The following is an 18,428-nucleotide window of genomic DNA, read 5'->3' as shown; positions in this document are numbered from 1 at the left end:
CTGTAGTATACAGCCACCCCAGCCTGCCCCAGAAGTATACAGCCAGCCCAGCGCTTAAAAAAAAAAAAAAAGCTTACATACTCACCCTCCGGTGGCCCCAATGCGCAGCGCTGCTCCCCTGATGTCAACGCTCCTCTTCTGGCTTCATTAATCTCCCTATCATCTGTCTATCTCCTATATAATTCTCCTACAGTCCCATATTACAGATACTTACTATACTACTGCTTGTAACTACAAAGTGTTATTATTGTGCAGGTCTACAAGAGCCCCTGACTGTGACTGTTCATAAAATAGTTTTATTTTGGGGCCCTCACTTTATCTAAAACTGGCCCTGAAAGCAGAGTACAACTGAATGTGGACATTGTGTGATATTCCTTTTCTAGTGACACTCATCTCTGCATTCTGTATCTGCTCTGTATTCTGTATCTAGTTTGATCTCCTCTCAAAGCTGTTAGGTGGAGATCCAGCTGCTGTGACTCACTACCCCCCTTCCTCTCTGCATAGAACGCTATGTAATCTAACAGCCCAACTTCTACAATCTTGTTAGCGAAGCAAATATCAGTCATTGAAAAGTGAAGCGTGATTAGGTAAGGAAGATGATGTGCAGAAGGGATCACTTTTCGATAAGATTAATACATTTGATTACTGTGCATGTTAAGCCACGCTCATGTTAGTAGGTCACTCCATTTTTGTCGGGGAAGGGAAACACGTTTTGTGTTACAAAAATTAGTAATTTCCTTTAATTAAGAAATCGGTTTTGCGAAAAGTGAATGTAAAGTATCTCCTCAGCAATGCTCAACCTGAGAGTTGCCTAGGAGAGTGTTCTGTCTACAGCTTCATATGGTTTCTCTTTTGCCTGCCTACCGGGACGGAGCTAGTGTACATTTCCGCTATAACCTGCTACTATAACCGGAGCACTAGGCATAATACATTGGCCCTACTGTTGTGGAACCCACTAAAAGATATGTTTGATGTATACGCCAGGAGCATTTCCGATTAGGCTTGAACTGGCCCAAGGGTGAACATGTGAATCCACCTCTGGGTTCCTGGGCCAATGAGAACATTCACTGACCTTCATACAGTATATTCATCATGATTTAGCATAATTATATTCCTCACAGAACTAACAGTTTTCAAAGCAAGAGCCATTGAGTAGGTGGAAAACTACACGTAAAGGAAAACTACCAGTAAGTTTAATAAAAAACAAACTACAGCGCTTGTCTTCTTTAATCTTGACGCACCAGGATCGCCTGGAAAAAAAGACTTATAATTTGCAGGCCGGAACATGGGACAGGATTTCCGGGTGCTCCGGGCTGCTAATTATTCAACCCTCTCGCATGATGTCACCTCCCTTGAGCCCCCACGCTCCAATCTTTATTCCAGGTGATCCCAGTGTGTAAAAGTAGAACAACACCGGAAGCGGGATGAAGGAGAGAGTAGGTGAGAATGTGTATTTAGTTTTTTTGTTAAACTTACAGGTAGTTTTTCTTTAAAGGGCCTCCAGGAGTCAGACCAAAGCAAGGGCTACAAATGAGTCAATGTTTTTATGAAGTTGCAAATTAGCGTCTGATAATATTCGCAGGTTACTGTACAGTGGTGGTCACCAAGAACCGAATTTTACTGGTGGTCCCTAGGCACCCCTGTCCGACACAGTTTCTGATTTAAACTGCAAATAAAGTGTAAATGTGGCCTACACTACACACTCATAGACTGTGTCTCAGAGATATGAGATTACCTTCAGCACTTGAACTTGACCTTCCATAGTTATATCTTTAAGGATTTCCAGAAAAGACTGGCAGAGGGGGGCTCCATACACCTGCCAATAAAGAAGAGATAGACACTTCAGATTTATAATGCAAGCTCCGTAATCTTCAGAGTACCTTCCATTTCAGCCCGGGTGACAAATGATGTGACATTAATATAGAGGTTATTAAACAATTAACTATGCACAGGCACATAGTACGCTACAATTACTTTGCTTTGTGTCTGTTTATATCTGCACTTATTTTCTCATCAATTATCTTATTCATTTCCATCTCCAGAGCAGACAACCAGCAATAAACAAAATGACTGAAAATAAAACCTTTTAATGAAATTTTAATTATATTTTAATACAATTTTTGAGTAAATAGAGATATTAAGTCACTTAAAATGTATCTGTGGGTGGCACTTTACTGCCATAATTATTGGCTTTCTATAAACACTTTTCCGATACTTTACAACGTATATCTATATAGACAAGTGTCTGGATTAAGTGCCAAAATGTACAGAGCCCCAGTGCGAGGGAGAGGAAGGGACAACCCTCTATAGTAACTAAATCATTGTAATTGGGGTAAGCACATTACTGAAGGGTTCAATGAGTTTGCAGGGTATTATAATAAAACCATTAAGTACAATTAAATTCAGTGAAATGTTGATACTATATTAATATCCCAAGACAAAACTCATCCAATAATAATAAACTCATTAAGATTTTAGTAATTACAAACACGTTAACTGCAGCCACCACCCAAGTAATGCTCTGAGGTGGATACAAGCCTCTAATCATAATAAGCTCAGACCAGAAACCCTTTCTCCTATAAAAAGAGAGCATCATACATGGTTATCTGTGTAACAATACCTTTGAGTGTGTTGTGAGTAGCTGCAGGACTGTGGAAAGTGCATTTATATTCCAGAGTTGTAGATGGACTGGAAGCACTGGGGGAGTGTCCAAACCATGCTCCTCCCTTCCACTGTACTATGTAACCATAATCCTGCTATTGCCCTTACTCAGGGCAAAGGGAGGGGCTGTGAACAATGTGAGATCTCACATCAGAGTGCTCAAAGTCAAACTACAATCCTGGAATCTAAATGCAAATAATTTATTATGGTTACACAGATCTCCAGGGAGGGCTGCTACTGTGCCGTGTCTGCAGCAATGTAAGGCAAAAACTGCTAGAAGATACCCTTAAAATAATTAAAAAAAAAACATATTGGGGGAGATTTATCCGAAGTGTTCGGGTTGCTCATAATTCCTTTATTTATATAGCGCACACAGATTATGCAGTGCTACACAGACCTTGCCAAATCAGTCTCATGGCAACCAATCAGAGTTCAGCTTTCATTTTATAAACTGCTGTGGCAAAATCATCATTGGGCCCTTTAACCCCCCTCATGGAGTCTGTTTCCTACAGTTTGAGCAGAAACATGGATATAAGAGGCCATGTTCCAGGAGTCTGGTACTGCTACACCTGTTACTCCTTGCACAAAGGTGGAGATAGCGGTCCTGCTGCGGTGTTGCTGCCCTCCTAAAGTCCCCTCCATGTCTCCTGGTATACTGTCCTGTCTCCTGGTATCTGTTCCATGCGCTGGACACTGTGCTGAAAGTCTTGACTAACCGTCTTGGAACAACTCACATTGTTGTGCCATCCTGGATAAATTACACTACCTGAGCAACATTTCTGTGTTGTAGAACCAGCCTCATGCTACCTCTACAGGTAAGAATAATGGCATAATATAAAAGTGACCTAAGAAAGATCCAAAAAGGATGAGAACAGAGAAATAGTCTGTGGTCACCACCTACCAAACCACTGTGGTCACCACCTACAGAACCACAAGAGGTTGTCTTACTAATTGTCTATCATTTCTACCTGTTATTTGTTCCATTTGCACAACAGCCGGAGAAATTTATTTGCAATCAGTGTTGACTTATTTGGATATTGGATATGTTGAGTTCACAGAAGTGTCTCTAACCAGATGTTACACTGTGTTGTATATAGGGGATATAATATATATCTAATGACTATAGGTCTCTTTTGAACAAGTATCTGCTGTAATTTAAGGACTACGCTTGTATACAAATCCGGCAAGTGAAAAGATAACAGAAACGTGGCTCTGGAGCCAGGATGGGTCTTGCTGTATAACACTTTGTCTGTATCTCCGATTCAGTGTAATGCATTCACTGCTCTGACATCTAAGAAATCTCATTTATGACTTGTCATAGATTTTATACTTCGCTATGTTTTCTTCTTTAATGGCTTCTATTTCTTAAGACTACAAAACAAAAGTGCAAAGTAGCATAAAAACTAATGGCGGTACTAAATCCGCTCTCACCTAGTGGGGCTCACGCTGCATGAGGAGAGATGGATTCTTAAGAAACCCTTGGAATTCATGAGCGATATCCAACATAATCATTCTCTGGCGTGTTGTGCCCCTTCTGGCGCAGTCAGCAGTGTATAAATGTCAAGTGACAAAGCGTAAGCGCTCATCAATCATTGTAAAGCAGCAAGAGGTGTTATGCGGCTGGCAAATAATTTGGAAATTATAAGAAAACCGTGTTTACATCCTTCACCTGCGGCCTCCATTTTATTCCGCAAGGTTCCCGTGTCATTTTTTGAAGCTTCCGATAACAGCGAGAAGCTTTATTAACACTGTTACCGGTACTGATCGCCAATATAGATTGTGCACAGAATAGACAAACATGGGGAGAGACACAACGTACCTGCAGAAAGTCAGAGGAGACAAAGAAAATGTATGCGTTGATGATCTTGAAGCAGACGCGAAGGTTTTCCGAACTCAATTCTGAAAGAAAAAACATGATGTTATACAAAACTGGAAATTAAAATTTTTCACAAGATCAGGGATTTAGAAGAAAGTTTTCTTTAAAGGGGTATTCCAGGAATAAGCTTAATTCATATTCAAATGGGTTATTCAAATATAAGCTAAAATTTAATTAGTTGTTATTTAAAGTTTTGCTCCCCTTATCAAATAAATGCTGTAGACACACACTGTAATGGAGAATTAAAATGCAACTGGCACTGTAATCAGTTCTTGTGGAGGAGACACAGGACCGAAGATGGCTGCTGGTCACATGTCCTGCACCTGCCTGGGCAGGTCATGTGATCACCACTATGGGGCAGATTTATCAAGCTTTCTGAAAGTCAGAATATTTCTAATTGCCCATGGCAACCAATCACAGCTCCCCTTTAAAATATTCATGAGCACTGGTAAAATGAAAGCTGAGCTGTGACTGGTTGCCATGAGAAACTATAAATATTCTGACTTTTAGACAGCTTGATAAATCTGCCCCTATGTTTGGCTGTAGTCGGTTGGTTGCAGCGCATCCAGTATGGGCAGTGTTGAGGTGAGACGTCATCTCAGTGATGTAATTTGCAGTGATAGTAGTTACTGAGGGATAATGGGAGTTGTAGTTGTAGATGGTGGCCATCTTGAAGATAACTCTGACTACTTAAGAAAGCCCATAAAAATTTGTAAATCATAAAAGCAAACTATTTCAGCTCCATTTTGTGAGCAATGAAATTGAGTTTTGTTGTATTCACTTATGTATAGCATTATGGATTTTTGTATCAAAAGTTCATTTTGCGGCAAGAACAGTCACTTATGTGGTCTGGTCTCTATCAACAGTCATGGTGTCCAACAAAGTATTCCACCTGTATCTGTCTCTGCCAAGTGGTCCAATTTGATATCAGGAGCCATTATTGTGGCTTCGGCTAGGCTTTATCAGTCTCAGTATTAGGAAGGGGTGCAATAGAAACTTTAACAAGTTATTAGCTATTAGGGTCTTCTATTTACCCTATTTAAGTTTAGTACAAGTGGCCAAACCCTTTAACCTTATAGCTATTAAAATGTGTTTAACTTGCTATGGAACTCTAAATAGGCTAAAACACATGGTAGACAGTCTGTGAATCACAAAGAATGCACTAGTTAGATTTCAAGGACCAAACACACAATATATGATGAAGAAGTCCCTGCTTCCCTGTAAAACAGCAGCACGGAAATTATGGTTTTGTTTAAAACAATTTATTTTTACAAGTAAAAATCCATCAGGATAATGAAAAACATTAAAAGATATTCAAACAACTTGTTTTGCGCTTGGACCAAGCGCTTCATCTGGTTCATAAACATACAAGATCACAAATAGGTTTATAAAGGTTATAAAACATTATTACAAGGGTTTTGCTTTTCCGGTTAATTAAAAATGCAAGTGATGACTTGAATCGAGTGTTACCACTTTAGGGCTTATTCACACGGTCATTGGGGGTCGTATATACAGCCAATGTATATACGTTCCCCCATAGGCCGGCAATGGGGTATGGCGCCGTATTTCCTATCTTTCCCCGGAATACGGGGCCGCGCCCCTTGTTTCTCTAAGGAGAGGGGCGGGGGTGAGTGGCGCCCCCTCCTCCTCTCCCCGCAGCTTTAGACAAGCTCCAGCTGAACATAAGGCAGAGCTACTGCACCTGCAGGGAAATCCTTAAAGGGATATTCCCATCTGGGCATTCACAATTAATTTCCCATATGTACACATTTCTTCAAATGGATGTTATGTTAAGCCATGTTGTCCCTTAGAAAGAAGATAGCTTCCTTGGATACAACCCCCTCACATTTTGGCAGCAATGGCCAGACATGCGCTATTGAGACCAGCCTGACCACATGGATACTGCGATCATTACCACAGGACGGCTGTAGTATATGCAGTAACTCCCAGATTTTTCTTATACAAAAACCTTTGGTTTCTTTGTGCAATCGCTCCAGCAGAGGTGGCCGTATCCAAGGACACAGTCTTGTTTTTAAGGGACCATATCACAACATTTATGAGAACTTACCTTCACACAAGTAAAAAATGTTTAATAACATCTAATTGAAGAAATGTTTATATATATATGGCAGATTATTCAAATTGAATGTGACTGCCCAGACGAGAATACCCCTTTAAGGTTTTTTTTTAAAAAAAAAACAGAAAGCGTCTCCATACAGCGAGCGGCACATTGATTCCTAAATGGCCCTGCCGTGAGAATGAAACATAATTGATGCTTAGACAATCAACAACACAAAATTGGAATAGTGGATCACTAAGATTGACTACATCGATATGAAGTTATCGGTGTGAGATGTACTGCCTATGTGCAAGCTCCACCGGAGAAGCGAATCCTGTGCACTGGTCATTAATCTTCTTTATGCAAAGTCTCCTTTAATAATTTCGATCAGGGAGACTTCCCATTGACTTGGATGATATCAAGAGCTGGAAATGAAGGTCATCCATCTCATGCTTTTATATATACTTGACTGAGCAATACCTGGTTATAATAGGATCAGTTATTAGAGAAAATCACAACAAAATAAGCCTAGAAAGCCAAAAGGAAACCGGGATGACTCAACCTCGGCACTAATAGGAGTCCAGCAGCTACTTCTACAGCCAGGAGCGGCATTTATACCAAGCTTTGATTCTCTAATGCCTAATATCTATATTACAGATTTTTATGCTCCCTATTGTTATCCATATTAATAAAACTCTTTTTACTAAAAATAGAAAAGTTGCGTTTTGGGGTAGGGAGGGGGGGGGGGGGCTATCCCAGGGTTATCTAACAGAATCAACTGCAAATATTGAGGATCAATCTATATTGCCTTTTCATCATGTCTCACTGCCGCAGGGCTGAGAGCAGCTCAATAGTTCTGCAAACGCTCTACAGAGTAATATATTACTGACATGAGATATTTCATATGCTGTGATTAAACTATGAATGACAGAGGTACAAGTGAATGGTTGAAGGGTACGTTAAAATAATATGGAAAAGAACCGCCAGTAGCTTGCTCTAAAAACTAGTTACATCGTTATTAAGGTTCAAACACGCAAGACCAAAATAGAATTTTATAGATATACAATAAATACATAAGTGGACCCCTACACAACACAGATGAATTGTTCCATACTTAAAGGACATCTATCACCAGATCAAGGATTACAAACCGAGCACACTGACATACTGGTGTACACTCCCTCTGGCAGGATCTGCTCTTCTTTATAGCTTCTTATGCCCTTGTTTTTAAGAAAAAAGGGCTTTAAACATTATGTAAATGAGCCTAAGGAGCTCTAGGCTAATGTGGCTCATTTGCATAATCGTAAAAGTATTTTTTTTCTTAAAAACCAGGGTATAAGAAGCTAAAAGAAGAACAGATCCTGCCAGAGGGAGGGCACACCAGTATGTCATTGTGCTTGGTTTACATATCACCTCTTTTAATTACTGATGTGTGATTCTCATGGTGCAGTCACACATTGCAGTTAAAGCTGCATTGTAATCACTTTTGAGGTGGTCTTAGGTGCAGTTTCTTGTTTTAACAATTGAGAAATATGAATTGAAAAGGTGAATCACATTTATTGAACAGGTTTCCCTTTCAAAATGAAATTTGCCTGTTCAGTCCATGTCTTTCACCTGTTAAATTAATACAACTTTACCTAAAATAACATCAAAACTGACTCTGATGCAGTTTTAAGTGCAAAGTATAAATGCACACTCAGGCTTTATGCACTCGACCGTTATGGGAGCTGCAATCCCAGCGCCCACACCTGTTAAAGGGAACCTACCACCACGATTCTACCTATAAAGGTAGAATGGTTAGTAGGTGGATGTATGGGACGTGAGGATAGCCCTTTTTAGAGCTAATCCTTATGTCCCCGCTAACTTTTTAAAATCTTTATTGCCCTAATATGTACATTTTCTAAAGAGGCTACTGGGGCATGGAGTAGCCGGACATGAGTCTAGACGTCGCGGCTTCTCCGCGCCTCAGTAGCCTCTTTGTTATTCCTACCCTGACATCTTCGGCACGCAGCTCCTCGTAGCTGCGCGCCCTTGTCCGAAAAGCCGGCGTTCTGCACATGCGCAGAGCGCAGGCCCTCAGCTGCTTGCTCACTGCTCCGAAGCCGGAGCTACTGCCCATGCACAGAACTGTTATTCAAAATTCTACCTAATTGTTGACCTATGACCTAGGGGATCCCAAGTTCTTCTTTTAGTAGGTTCAGGAGGACTACCTACTCTTCTTGTAGGTCTATAAACCTCCCACCCTTCATCAGTAAGGCAATAACACCAAAGTCATATTTCAAGTTAAGAAAAAGGCGTGAAGAAAGAAAAATGAACAGAGAATTTTAATTGAGAGATAATTACTCATTTGTAATGGTGTCAGCTTCCGAGATAATCTCCATATTACTGCAAGGTTCCACGGCTATTACTGCTGCTTTATGTTATACAAAGGAAATTGATGGTATCTGGAAATAAGATTCTTTACTTGTAAAATGAGTTTTACCTTAGTAGCTGTCAATCATAGGCTGCAGGTAATATGAAGGCAATTTTACATCAAGCTTCCCTATAATTATTCCTTTCCAGCTTGGTCTTTCACGAATGCCCTCCATCATTACTGACATCTTCTAAATAAGATAGCGGTAAATCCATGTAATTAACGCAGGTGATAACAGTCCGCTAAAACAATGCAGCCAGCGTTTCCTATGTGAGATTAGAAGCAATCGCACTTCCTTGACCTTGGTTTTTTGCTCCGTCATGGCTGTGCAGTAGAACAACTTACAAAAGTAAACTTAAAATGTCAACCAATATCTTTGGAGCATGTATGCAGGGCCGGATTTAGTGTTGATGATGCCCTAGGCACTCTCAGCGCTTACGCCCCCTATTGGTGCCAGGAATCTATCACCTCTGACTATAAACTGTTACTAGAAGAAAGAAGGGATGGACCTAGGAGAAGGTGAATTTAATATATATGTGCTTTTTATTTCACCATTTTTTTGTGTCGGTTACATATATGCGGTGGGCTACAACAATGAAAAGGTTTTTTTTTTTTTTTTTTAATAAACTGGTCACGAGGAAGTTTTGATTTTAATAAAATGGGGCACATTTACTAACCCGGACGCTGGAGTTCACCGAATTGTCCAACGATAATGCACTATTCTGCGATTCACTAAGATTGCTCGCCCGATATCATGAATGTGTCGCTTCCCCACTAGGGTCCCACAGAGTTCACCATCTTTTTAGTGGTGCATCTAAGTGCATGTGACACAATTTGAAAATTAAATCCTGCGCTCAGTCAGAATCAGTCCACCTGCTCCGACTATGCTGCGAAAAGGAGCGTGGCTTTGGCGTTATGGAAACTCAATTAATGTGTATCACAGCCATTTTTGGCTGGTGGAAAGTAGACCAAAAAAAATTTGGGCGCAAAACCATGCTATTGCACTCAGCCTTCACTAGCGGATCGGGGCTGCAGGGACTTGCTTTTGAAAAGTGGAGTTTAAAATCAAATTGCATTCTACTGCAATTGTTAACATAGATTTTGGATTAATTGTGCAACGGCCTATAAAATGTAGATGGCTGCTGGAATGATGGAGGCAAAACACTCATCACATTAGGATGTCTGCTGCCTGTCCTTCTGGTGTCCAGAAAATGGTCTCGGCGCCAGAAATATATCTGCACTGCGTCACAATGTTATATATGTGTCTCTTTTCCCAGAGCAAGTCGGTAGCCAAGCCAGTGCATAGACCAACACAGTGTAAATGTGCCCCAGTGCTCATAACTAAGGCCAGGGCCGAGTCGAAGGTGTGAAAATGGATGTATGCTAGCCGCAACCTACCGTTTTCATATGGGTTGCACACGGCCACATTCATATCAATGGCCAATACGGCAATCCACTTACATGGGCGTATTATCCACTGTACCGCGTGCAAGACGTTAAAAAAAAAAAAGGAAGAAAGAACGTGCCCTATTTTCTCAAATATTTCTGTTCCGTATTCCCCATAGAAGTATTTGGGTATACAGTGCATTGGGGATGGCAAGTTATGGTGTCAATATACCATGCTGTCACCGAGTGCTCTATCTTTTGCCATACTTACAGTCCGGAGCACTCACCCCTCCACCCAATAATATGGAAACCTGGCGTGGCATCTATTTGTGTGAAAGCAGCCTAAGACAGAAAAAATACATACATCACCCCTCTGGCAACCACCACTTCGAGAAGTTCCGCAAAGAGCCTTAAACAATCTAAAGTACTAACTTACTATTAATAGAAGGTTTATAACTGAGGCAGACCAAAAGTGGGCTCTCCAACCCAAGTAATGTCAAGCTACTACTGTTCTCTTGTAGGTGTCTGGTTATATAAAAGTGGGGAGAGGTCAACTTTTGTTCAATTAAAAAACCCCTATTTTTATAACTAACCAGCTACAATAAAGCAGCATCCATCCATCTCTCATAAAGCTATCGATATCTCTCATCTACGCTTATGTATTTATATCTATCTCCCATCTATCTATGTCTCATTTACATATGTTTTTTTCATCTTTTTATCTCTTAAATTGATATACCTACCTTACATCTATCTACCTACCTGTTAACTTTATTGTAGAAGGGGCATAACTAGGTTTTCTAAACATAAAGAGGTGACGGTGACCATTTCCGCTTTGCCGTTTTCTTGTAAATATGGCGGGGTATATAAAGGCGGATCCTGGTAGATTACATATGTAGTAGTGAGTATCTCACCTGTATATGATAATGAGCTACAATCAATCCCCACCCCTTTTGTCACCTATAAAAGTAGAATGTATAGTTAGTATGAACTTATCCCCAGACAAAGGCATTGGGTTTGGTTTGGATTCCCTGGTATATTGGATTACATTTATCTCTACATTTTACAGCTTTGGGAATTTGACTAATGTTTTAGTGAAGATATATATGTAGACTTTTGTAATTTGTCCATGATAATCATAATACTGTTGCACTGTTAATGGACTAGGTGTATCTAAATGGATTATATGTATTTTGGCCTATGTATTTTTAACCCAGTATACATTACATAAAATTATACATTTGTTTCTGTCCCCTGTATGTATTGTCCCATATTTGCAGTGTATTTTAAATGATTCCCCCCTTTCCTTCGGATTTTTAAAAGATGAACTTAATAAAATGAAATATTATTTATTTGCGTGTTTGGCACAAATCATTTGTAGGTTAAATCTATCGACCTATCTGTTAACTTTATTGAATAAGGGGCATAACCAGGTTTTTTAGACATAAAGAGGTTTCTAGCTGTTCCAACTTTAGTATTGTGCAGATATATATATATATATATATACACACACAGACAGTCCCCGGGTTATGTACAAGATAGGTTCTATAGGTGTGTTCTTAAGTTGAATTTGTATGTAAATCGAAACTGTATATTTTATTGCAGTTCCAGACAAATTTTTTCTTTGCCCCAGTGACAATTGGAGTTTCCAATTTTTTGCTGTAATGGGACCAAGGATTATCAATAAAGCTTCATTACAGACACCTTACAGCTGATCATTGCAGTCTGGGACTATAGTAACAATCATAGAGTTTCACCAGAGGTTACTGTGGCCAGAGGGGTCCTTCTTTAACTAGGGCCTGATACATATATATACAAGCGGTCCCCTACTTAAGGACACCCGACTTACAGACAACCCATAGTAACAGACAGTCCCCTCTGACCTCTGGTGAAGTCTCTGAATGCTTTACTATAGTCCCAGACTGCAATAATCAGCTGTAAGGTGTCTGTAATGAAGATTTATTGATAATCCTAGGTATAATTACAGTAAAAAAATGTTTAAACTCCAATTGTCACTGGGGCCAAAATGTTTTTTGTCTGGATCTACAATTATAAAATAGACAGTTTTGACTTACATACAAATTCAACTTAAGAAAAAACCTCCGGACCCTATGTACGTAACCCGGGGACTGCCTGTATATATAAAAGACTCTTTGGGACAACCTCCCCAAATTGCATTTAAAGTGGTCTTCATCACAAAGTATTCCCATTATATGGGGAATTGAAAATGTGTCACAAAATCCTAGATATATGGGTTATCATCTCAAATTGGTGATAAATATCTAACAATTAAACTATCAATCATCTAGCACACATAGAAAACATTATAGACAGTATATCAGTGGCCAAAAATTAAGTATGGTGAAGATTCTACTTTACATTTTCTGTTTCAGTCAACATTACTTTTACATTATGCTTTTTTTTTTATTTTAAGGATTTTTCCCAGGGACTTCCACATGCATTATACAATGTGTGTAGCTTAAACCTAAAAATGGAAATAGCATAGTGAAGGAAACTTCTGTAGATGCTTGCTACTCCCTTAAGGGCTCATCAATGCTACTTCAATGACTAAGCACTCGAGTGCTAGAGGCAGGTTGCAGACCAGATACCATACAGATATGGTGAGTAAAACACTGAACCGTGTAAAGCACAGTGCTGAATAAATATTACATTACTTGCTCATGTGTCCTATACCGCAGAACTCTGGTGTCTGCAGCCAAATGCCAGCTCATTTTACACCTGACCGAATGCGGGAATGAAAAACTAAATAACTTCTCTTTCTATAAAAGTTGAAGCACAATAGCAGAAAAAACAAAAACAACACTGCGGCAGATGATCCACATTACATAGACCTGGAACTGGCATCTACAAAGGAAGTAAAGTGCCCTATTTCATAGTTAGTGATAGTGTTGGAGTGTCGCAAATTGCCAATCACAGCACACACCGATCACATAGACAGATGGGTGTCCTCTATGTTTGGCAATTTCTGGTTCTCCCATATCATTGAGTGGGTATGTTTGTTCTGAAACTACATCAATAAAGTTAGTATTGGACCCATTCTCAGAAACATTCCCAGATTGCTGGGGGTCCATTCTCGTGATCGGTGGAAGTCCCAGCAGTTTGACCCTCACCGATCACCTTGTTATTCCCTTCCCTTTAGATAGCGGAAATAAAATAAAAATAACTCAGCAATTTATTCTAATAAGTTTTATTTACATGGTTTGCAGGAATTTTTGTCCTACTTCAACCAAGAAGTCAGATTGAACAATGAAATATGGAGGTCGAAGGTCAAGTAGGCACGCATTGGAGGGGCTATCAAATAGCAATTTACATCGACATCATAGAAGATAAGATAAGTACAAATCTGCTACAGCTCACAATGTAAAAATCATCTGCAAGGCCGATCCTCAGCCAATCACAAACATAGGACCTTCAGCACTCTGAAGAATGGGGGTCCCATTCTCAACTGCATGTTCTCCTGATTGCTGAGGGTCCCAGCATAACTTGCAAAGTTGTTATAACCCCTTTAATTCAACCTCTTCAATGTATATAATGGAAATGGAAATTGAGGTTGTAGGACACAGAAGAAGCAGCTTTTTCCAAGACCTGAATTGCTACAACATGTCCAGCAGTCAATGGGTTCAAGGGGTTTTGTACTAAGACCCTAACTCTATTTATTATATAAGTACACCAAAACGCGTTTTACATTTTCTCAAGACGATTTTTATTTCTACTTGTTCACTGGCTTGTCCTGCATGCATCCGGGAATAATAAAAAAAAAAATTCCATTTGAGTAAGGGGCCAATGTAAGACCCTGAAATGTACATTTTTATATACATTGAAAAACAAAATAATACAGTTTGCAACATGTATGATCAAGAGTCATCTGGCGGGTGCCAAATTTTAACCGTTCTGCTACCACTACTTAAGCTTAACTTGCAACCTGAGTTTGAGGATTACCAAACGGCTGCAACCTAAGACTCATGTTCACACTAAGGGTACATTTACATGGCTGTGTGCTGGCCCGGCCCGGATCCCGGGCGAGCACAGGGCCAGGAGGAAGGGGGGAAGGGTGAGCGCTCTTCACCCTACTCCCTCCATAGAAAGATGGGCAACCACGCCGTGTTCTGGTCACAAATCATGCGACCAGGTCACGGCCCCCAAAGTGGCCATGTGAATGAGCCCTAATGTTGTGCCAAAAGATAAGCACAACCACATCTGGTGAGCGCCTCCCATATAACCAATGTGCCACTGTTACTTGACTTACCCTATGAGAGCTTTGTTTTTTTCCCCTTTCCATTGCTTTGTCTCTATCTTTTAAAGTTAGCTGACCAGATCTTATGTAAATCCAACAAAGTAGAAAAAAAATACAGCAAATATCGTCCCACTTTCCTCACACTTCAATCCCAATCGTTGTTCGGCGCACACAATTTTACAAAAAACATTTCTGATGGTTTGGATCCCATAGAACAAATGTTTTGATTACTGACATCTAATATATTAGAAAATTAATGGGTTGACTGATTTGGCTAATTCGCCGTGATGGTTTTTTGCAGCTGCTTTGGCAGGCGCGGTTGTTCTCTTATAGTTGTTTTACAAGAAAACATTCATTATTAACAGGAAAAGAAAAATAAGGCATTAGCTCTTCTCAGCAAGGCTGGCAATTTATTTTTACTTGAAATGCCTTCTTGGCACATCCTTATTGCAGATGTGTCGTGCCAGTTGCAGCTTGGCATGCAATTACGTTAGGTGAACTTGTCGAAATAATTAGGACACAGAAAAAAAATGTAATAAACGGCAAGAAAATTGTCTCAAGAAGCTCAACATCACAGACAAGTTAGTGTGTAAAGCATAGCTCCGCTAACCTACAAAAAAAAGTTTTATGTCAGGGGAACGACGACGAGCACATGGGTAGGCCTATTCCTAAAGGGACACTTCCAAAACCTTTTACCCCTTTTAACTACCACCCCCTACAGGTAGAGTATGAAGTATAATTTCTGGTATTGATTCTTTATTGTTAAGGGGAACCCGTTGCCACCCAAATCGCTTTTAAACTACAAAATCTACATTACATGGTCGGTTGCCTGTTTTCTGGACATTATATTGGTCTTTATCAAGGGCCAATGCTGCCTGCTGCCAGAATAATTAAGTTTTATTCATGGTCTGCTTCCAGTCAGGGGGGTGGGGTTTCAGGCACAGCAGTCAAGCAGACAACCCCAACTTATGGCCACTTCTTCACATAACTGTGCCTCATTATCTGTCTGTAGATGCAACAGGCCCTGCCTCTTCGTCAACTTGGGCAGTGCACCTGTCCGTGATGCGAGCCGGAACATGATGCCGAGGAGGGGGAAAAGCAGCAAATGTGCAGTGCGCCAGTCTGTGATACGTATGCTCCTTCCTCCCTCTGGATACAGGCAGGGCCAAAACGGAGATGACCAGCGCACTACACATGTCCAGAGAAATCGGAAGAGACCGTGGCAGGCAGGGGAGTCCAGGAGGACTATAAAGAGATAAGTAGGCACGGTTATGTGATGATACTACCACAAGGGGGGGGGGGGGGGGCACCTGCTTGACTACTGTGCCTGGAAGCCCACCCCCCTGACTGGAAGCAGACTGTGGATATAACTTCATCTTTTTGGCTGCAGGCAGCGTCGTCGGCCCTTGATAAGGACTTGTCTAACAAACTGGCAGCCAGAAACATAAAGTAGATTTTGTGGTTTAAAAGTGATTTGGGTGGTGACAGGTTTCCTTTAAAGTTCACCCGTTTACCTATAAAAGAAAACCTTTTCTAAAGTCCTTTTTCTAATGAGCTGAGAAGAGTTGAAGTAAACCTGAGATGAGTCACTTTGAGAGGTGTGAGGGGGAGCAACACATTAATTCTCCAGATTGTGAGCTCTATAGTACCTAAAATATGCATCAGGCTTGTGGTTCTGTAAGTTACAGACCCTCAGATACAAGGATCTAAAGACATCCGCAGGAATGGAGTTTTTATCTGCTGCTCACATTCCCAGTTATGTCTTTAAAGGACACCTGTCATCAGGTCTGTGTCACTAGTCCTGTCACTACTACCTGTTGGAACAGCTCACAAGGATCCATCCCAGCCTTTATCTAGTTATTTCATACATTATTCATTGTAAAATCATCTATTCTTTATCATGTAAATGAGGTTGGTCACATGGTCAGAGGCAGTGATGTCACCCCTGTTACCCCCCCCCCTGCTCATGTCTGTGTGTAATGTATAGTAAAGCATTGCTGGTGTCTGTGCTGCATCTGCTGACATGCTGCATCCTCCTAATATACAGGTGAGAGACACAGACATCAGCTACACATGGACCTGACATGTTCTGCTGTAACATGGCTGCCTGGAGCTGCTGTATCTCTCCTATATACACACACATGCACACACAGGCTGCAGGGGGCGTGGCCACCAGCACCAGGAAGCACATCATTATACAGCTTCACATCATTATACAGGCTGTCAGTCATGCACTGGGGGTGTGGCTGTGCCTCCCACTCATGAATAGAGTGGACAGCTTGAATATGCTAATGCTTCATTGGACATTTCACAGGTCATTTGCATACAGCTTTAGGACCTCATTGCTTAGGTTTACAGGCATGTAGAGGGACAATGAAGGGGTAGAGGCAATGCTCTCTAATGGCAGTTTATGAAAATATATTTAGTTTAGGGGGGTTATTTTGCATGACGGGTTCTCTTTAAGTGCCTCTATCTCTGGTTCTGTAGCTTGCAGAAACACAATCCTGAAACAATTTGAATGATGAAATTCATATCCTTCATATGACAGAACATCAAAAAAATAAAGGTTCCATAATAAACTTTTATGCACATGATTAGTTAGTCCCTTAATGCATTACATGTACATGTCATAACGTACAGTACATAAGGTACAGAAAACAACTTAAGGAATTAAAAGAATTAAAGAAGCAAAGATTCTGTATGTGACTCTTCAAGACCTTATGTTTCTAGTTTTGATTTCAAGCTACTTATACCAAAAGACAGCGGGTTTATTGGAAAAAAAAACAAAAAACTTTATGTAAGATTTTTTTTCCCCTGGGTATTTTTATATATTTGTAGGATTTTCAAAAAATATGGAGCATAATGCTGACTATGACAACATAAGACACAACGGCTGGTTAAATAAACTATTATAATTTTATGATGTCCAATATTCATGTAGATATATGTGATCCCTTCACTTTTTCTATCAAGTGTGGGTTATTTATCTCTTGTATTTTGCTCTGACATCCCTCATCCATATTCCATGGCTAGGGGAGACATGATGTCAGCGAGCTGATAACAGGGAGTGAAGGGTCATGATTTCCATACAATACGGCTTCAGCCAGTGAGAAATTACACGTACGGCCTTCCACACGCATCACATGGAACGCTAATGTAATATTTCTTGGATCTAAGAGAATTCAAAGCTTTTGGTAAATCAAATCCCAAAGCGATCTCTGCTCAGGTAGAGATAAAAAAGTAGATATGGATCTAGAAAAAGCTGTGTCCATACAATACCACATCACAATTATAATAAACTAGACATAGCACCCGGCTTTGCCTGGGATAGTAAATAACTGCTCTCAGCTATAAAAACAAAAAAAAAAAAGCTAAAAAATTAGACACTTTTGTCTTTAATTGACAATCTACTAATCCCTCCAGAATTCTACACACTTAGGCTATATTCACACTGCCGTTGGCCGCCCGTACCGTACCGTAGCGGGCAACGGCAGTGTACGGGGAGAGGAGGAGGAGGTGAGCGCCGCTCACCCCCGCCCCTCTCCATAGGAAGTAATGGCACACGGCGCCGTATTACGGGAATAGATAGGACAGGTCCTATCTTTTTCCCGGGTACGGAACGGTATGGTGCCGCACGTGTGCGGCACCGTACCGCTCCCTTAGGGTGCCGTGCGCCCATTGCTGCCTATGGGGGACGTCCCCCATACGTTAGTGTGAATGTAGCCTAAAAGGGAACCTGTCAGTAAATTTAATCTCCCCTAACGAATAGAAAGTGTTC

General features: G+C 40.6%; 1 protein-coding gene across 2 annotated transcripts in view; it reads right to left on the bottom strand.

Annotated features, from left to right (window-relative positions):
* Positions 1-18,428, bottom strand: part of IPO11 (importin 11) — a 315,892-nt gene that overhangs the window by 146,468 nt on the left and 150,996 nt on the right. For both annotated transcript variants that reach the window (XM_072136983.1, XM_072136974.1), the window contains exons 23-24: positions 4,481-4,560; positions 1,736-1,816 (exon numbers count right to left, since the gene is read on the bottom strand). In XM_072136983.1, the coding sequence (XP_071993084.1) occupies positions 1,736-1,816; positions 4,481-4,560 (161 nt within the window). The remainder of the gene's footprint in view (positions 1-1,735; positions 1,817-4,480; positions 4,561-18,428) is intronic.

The sequence above is a fragment of the Engystomops pustulosus genome, chromosome 1 (assembly GCF_040894005.1).
Source record: "Engystomops pustulosus chromosome 1, aEngPut4.maternal, whole genome shotgun sequence".
Taxonomy (NCBI): Eukaryota; Metazoa; Chordata; class Amphibia; order Anura; family Leptodactylidae; genus Engystomops; species Engystomops pustulosus.
The sequence above is the reverse complement of the archived record's forward strand: the minus strand, read 5'-3'. Positions and strand labels throughout refer to the sequence as shown.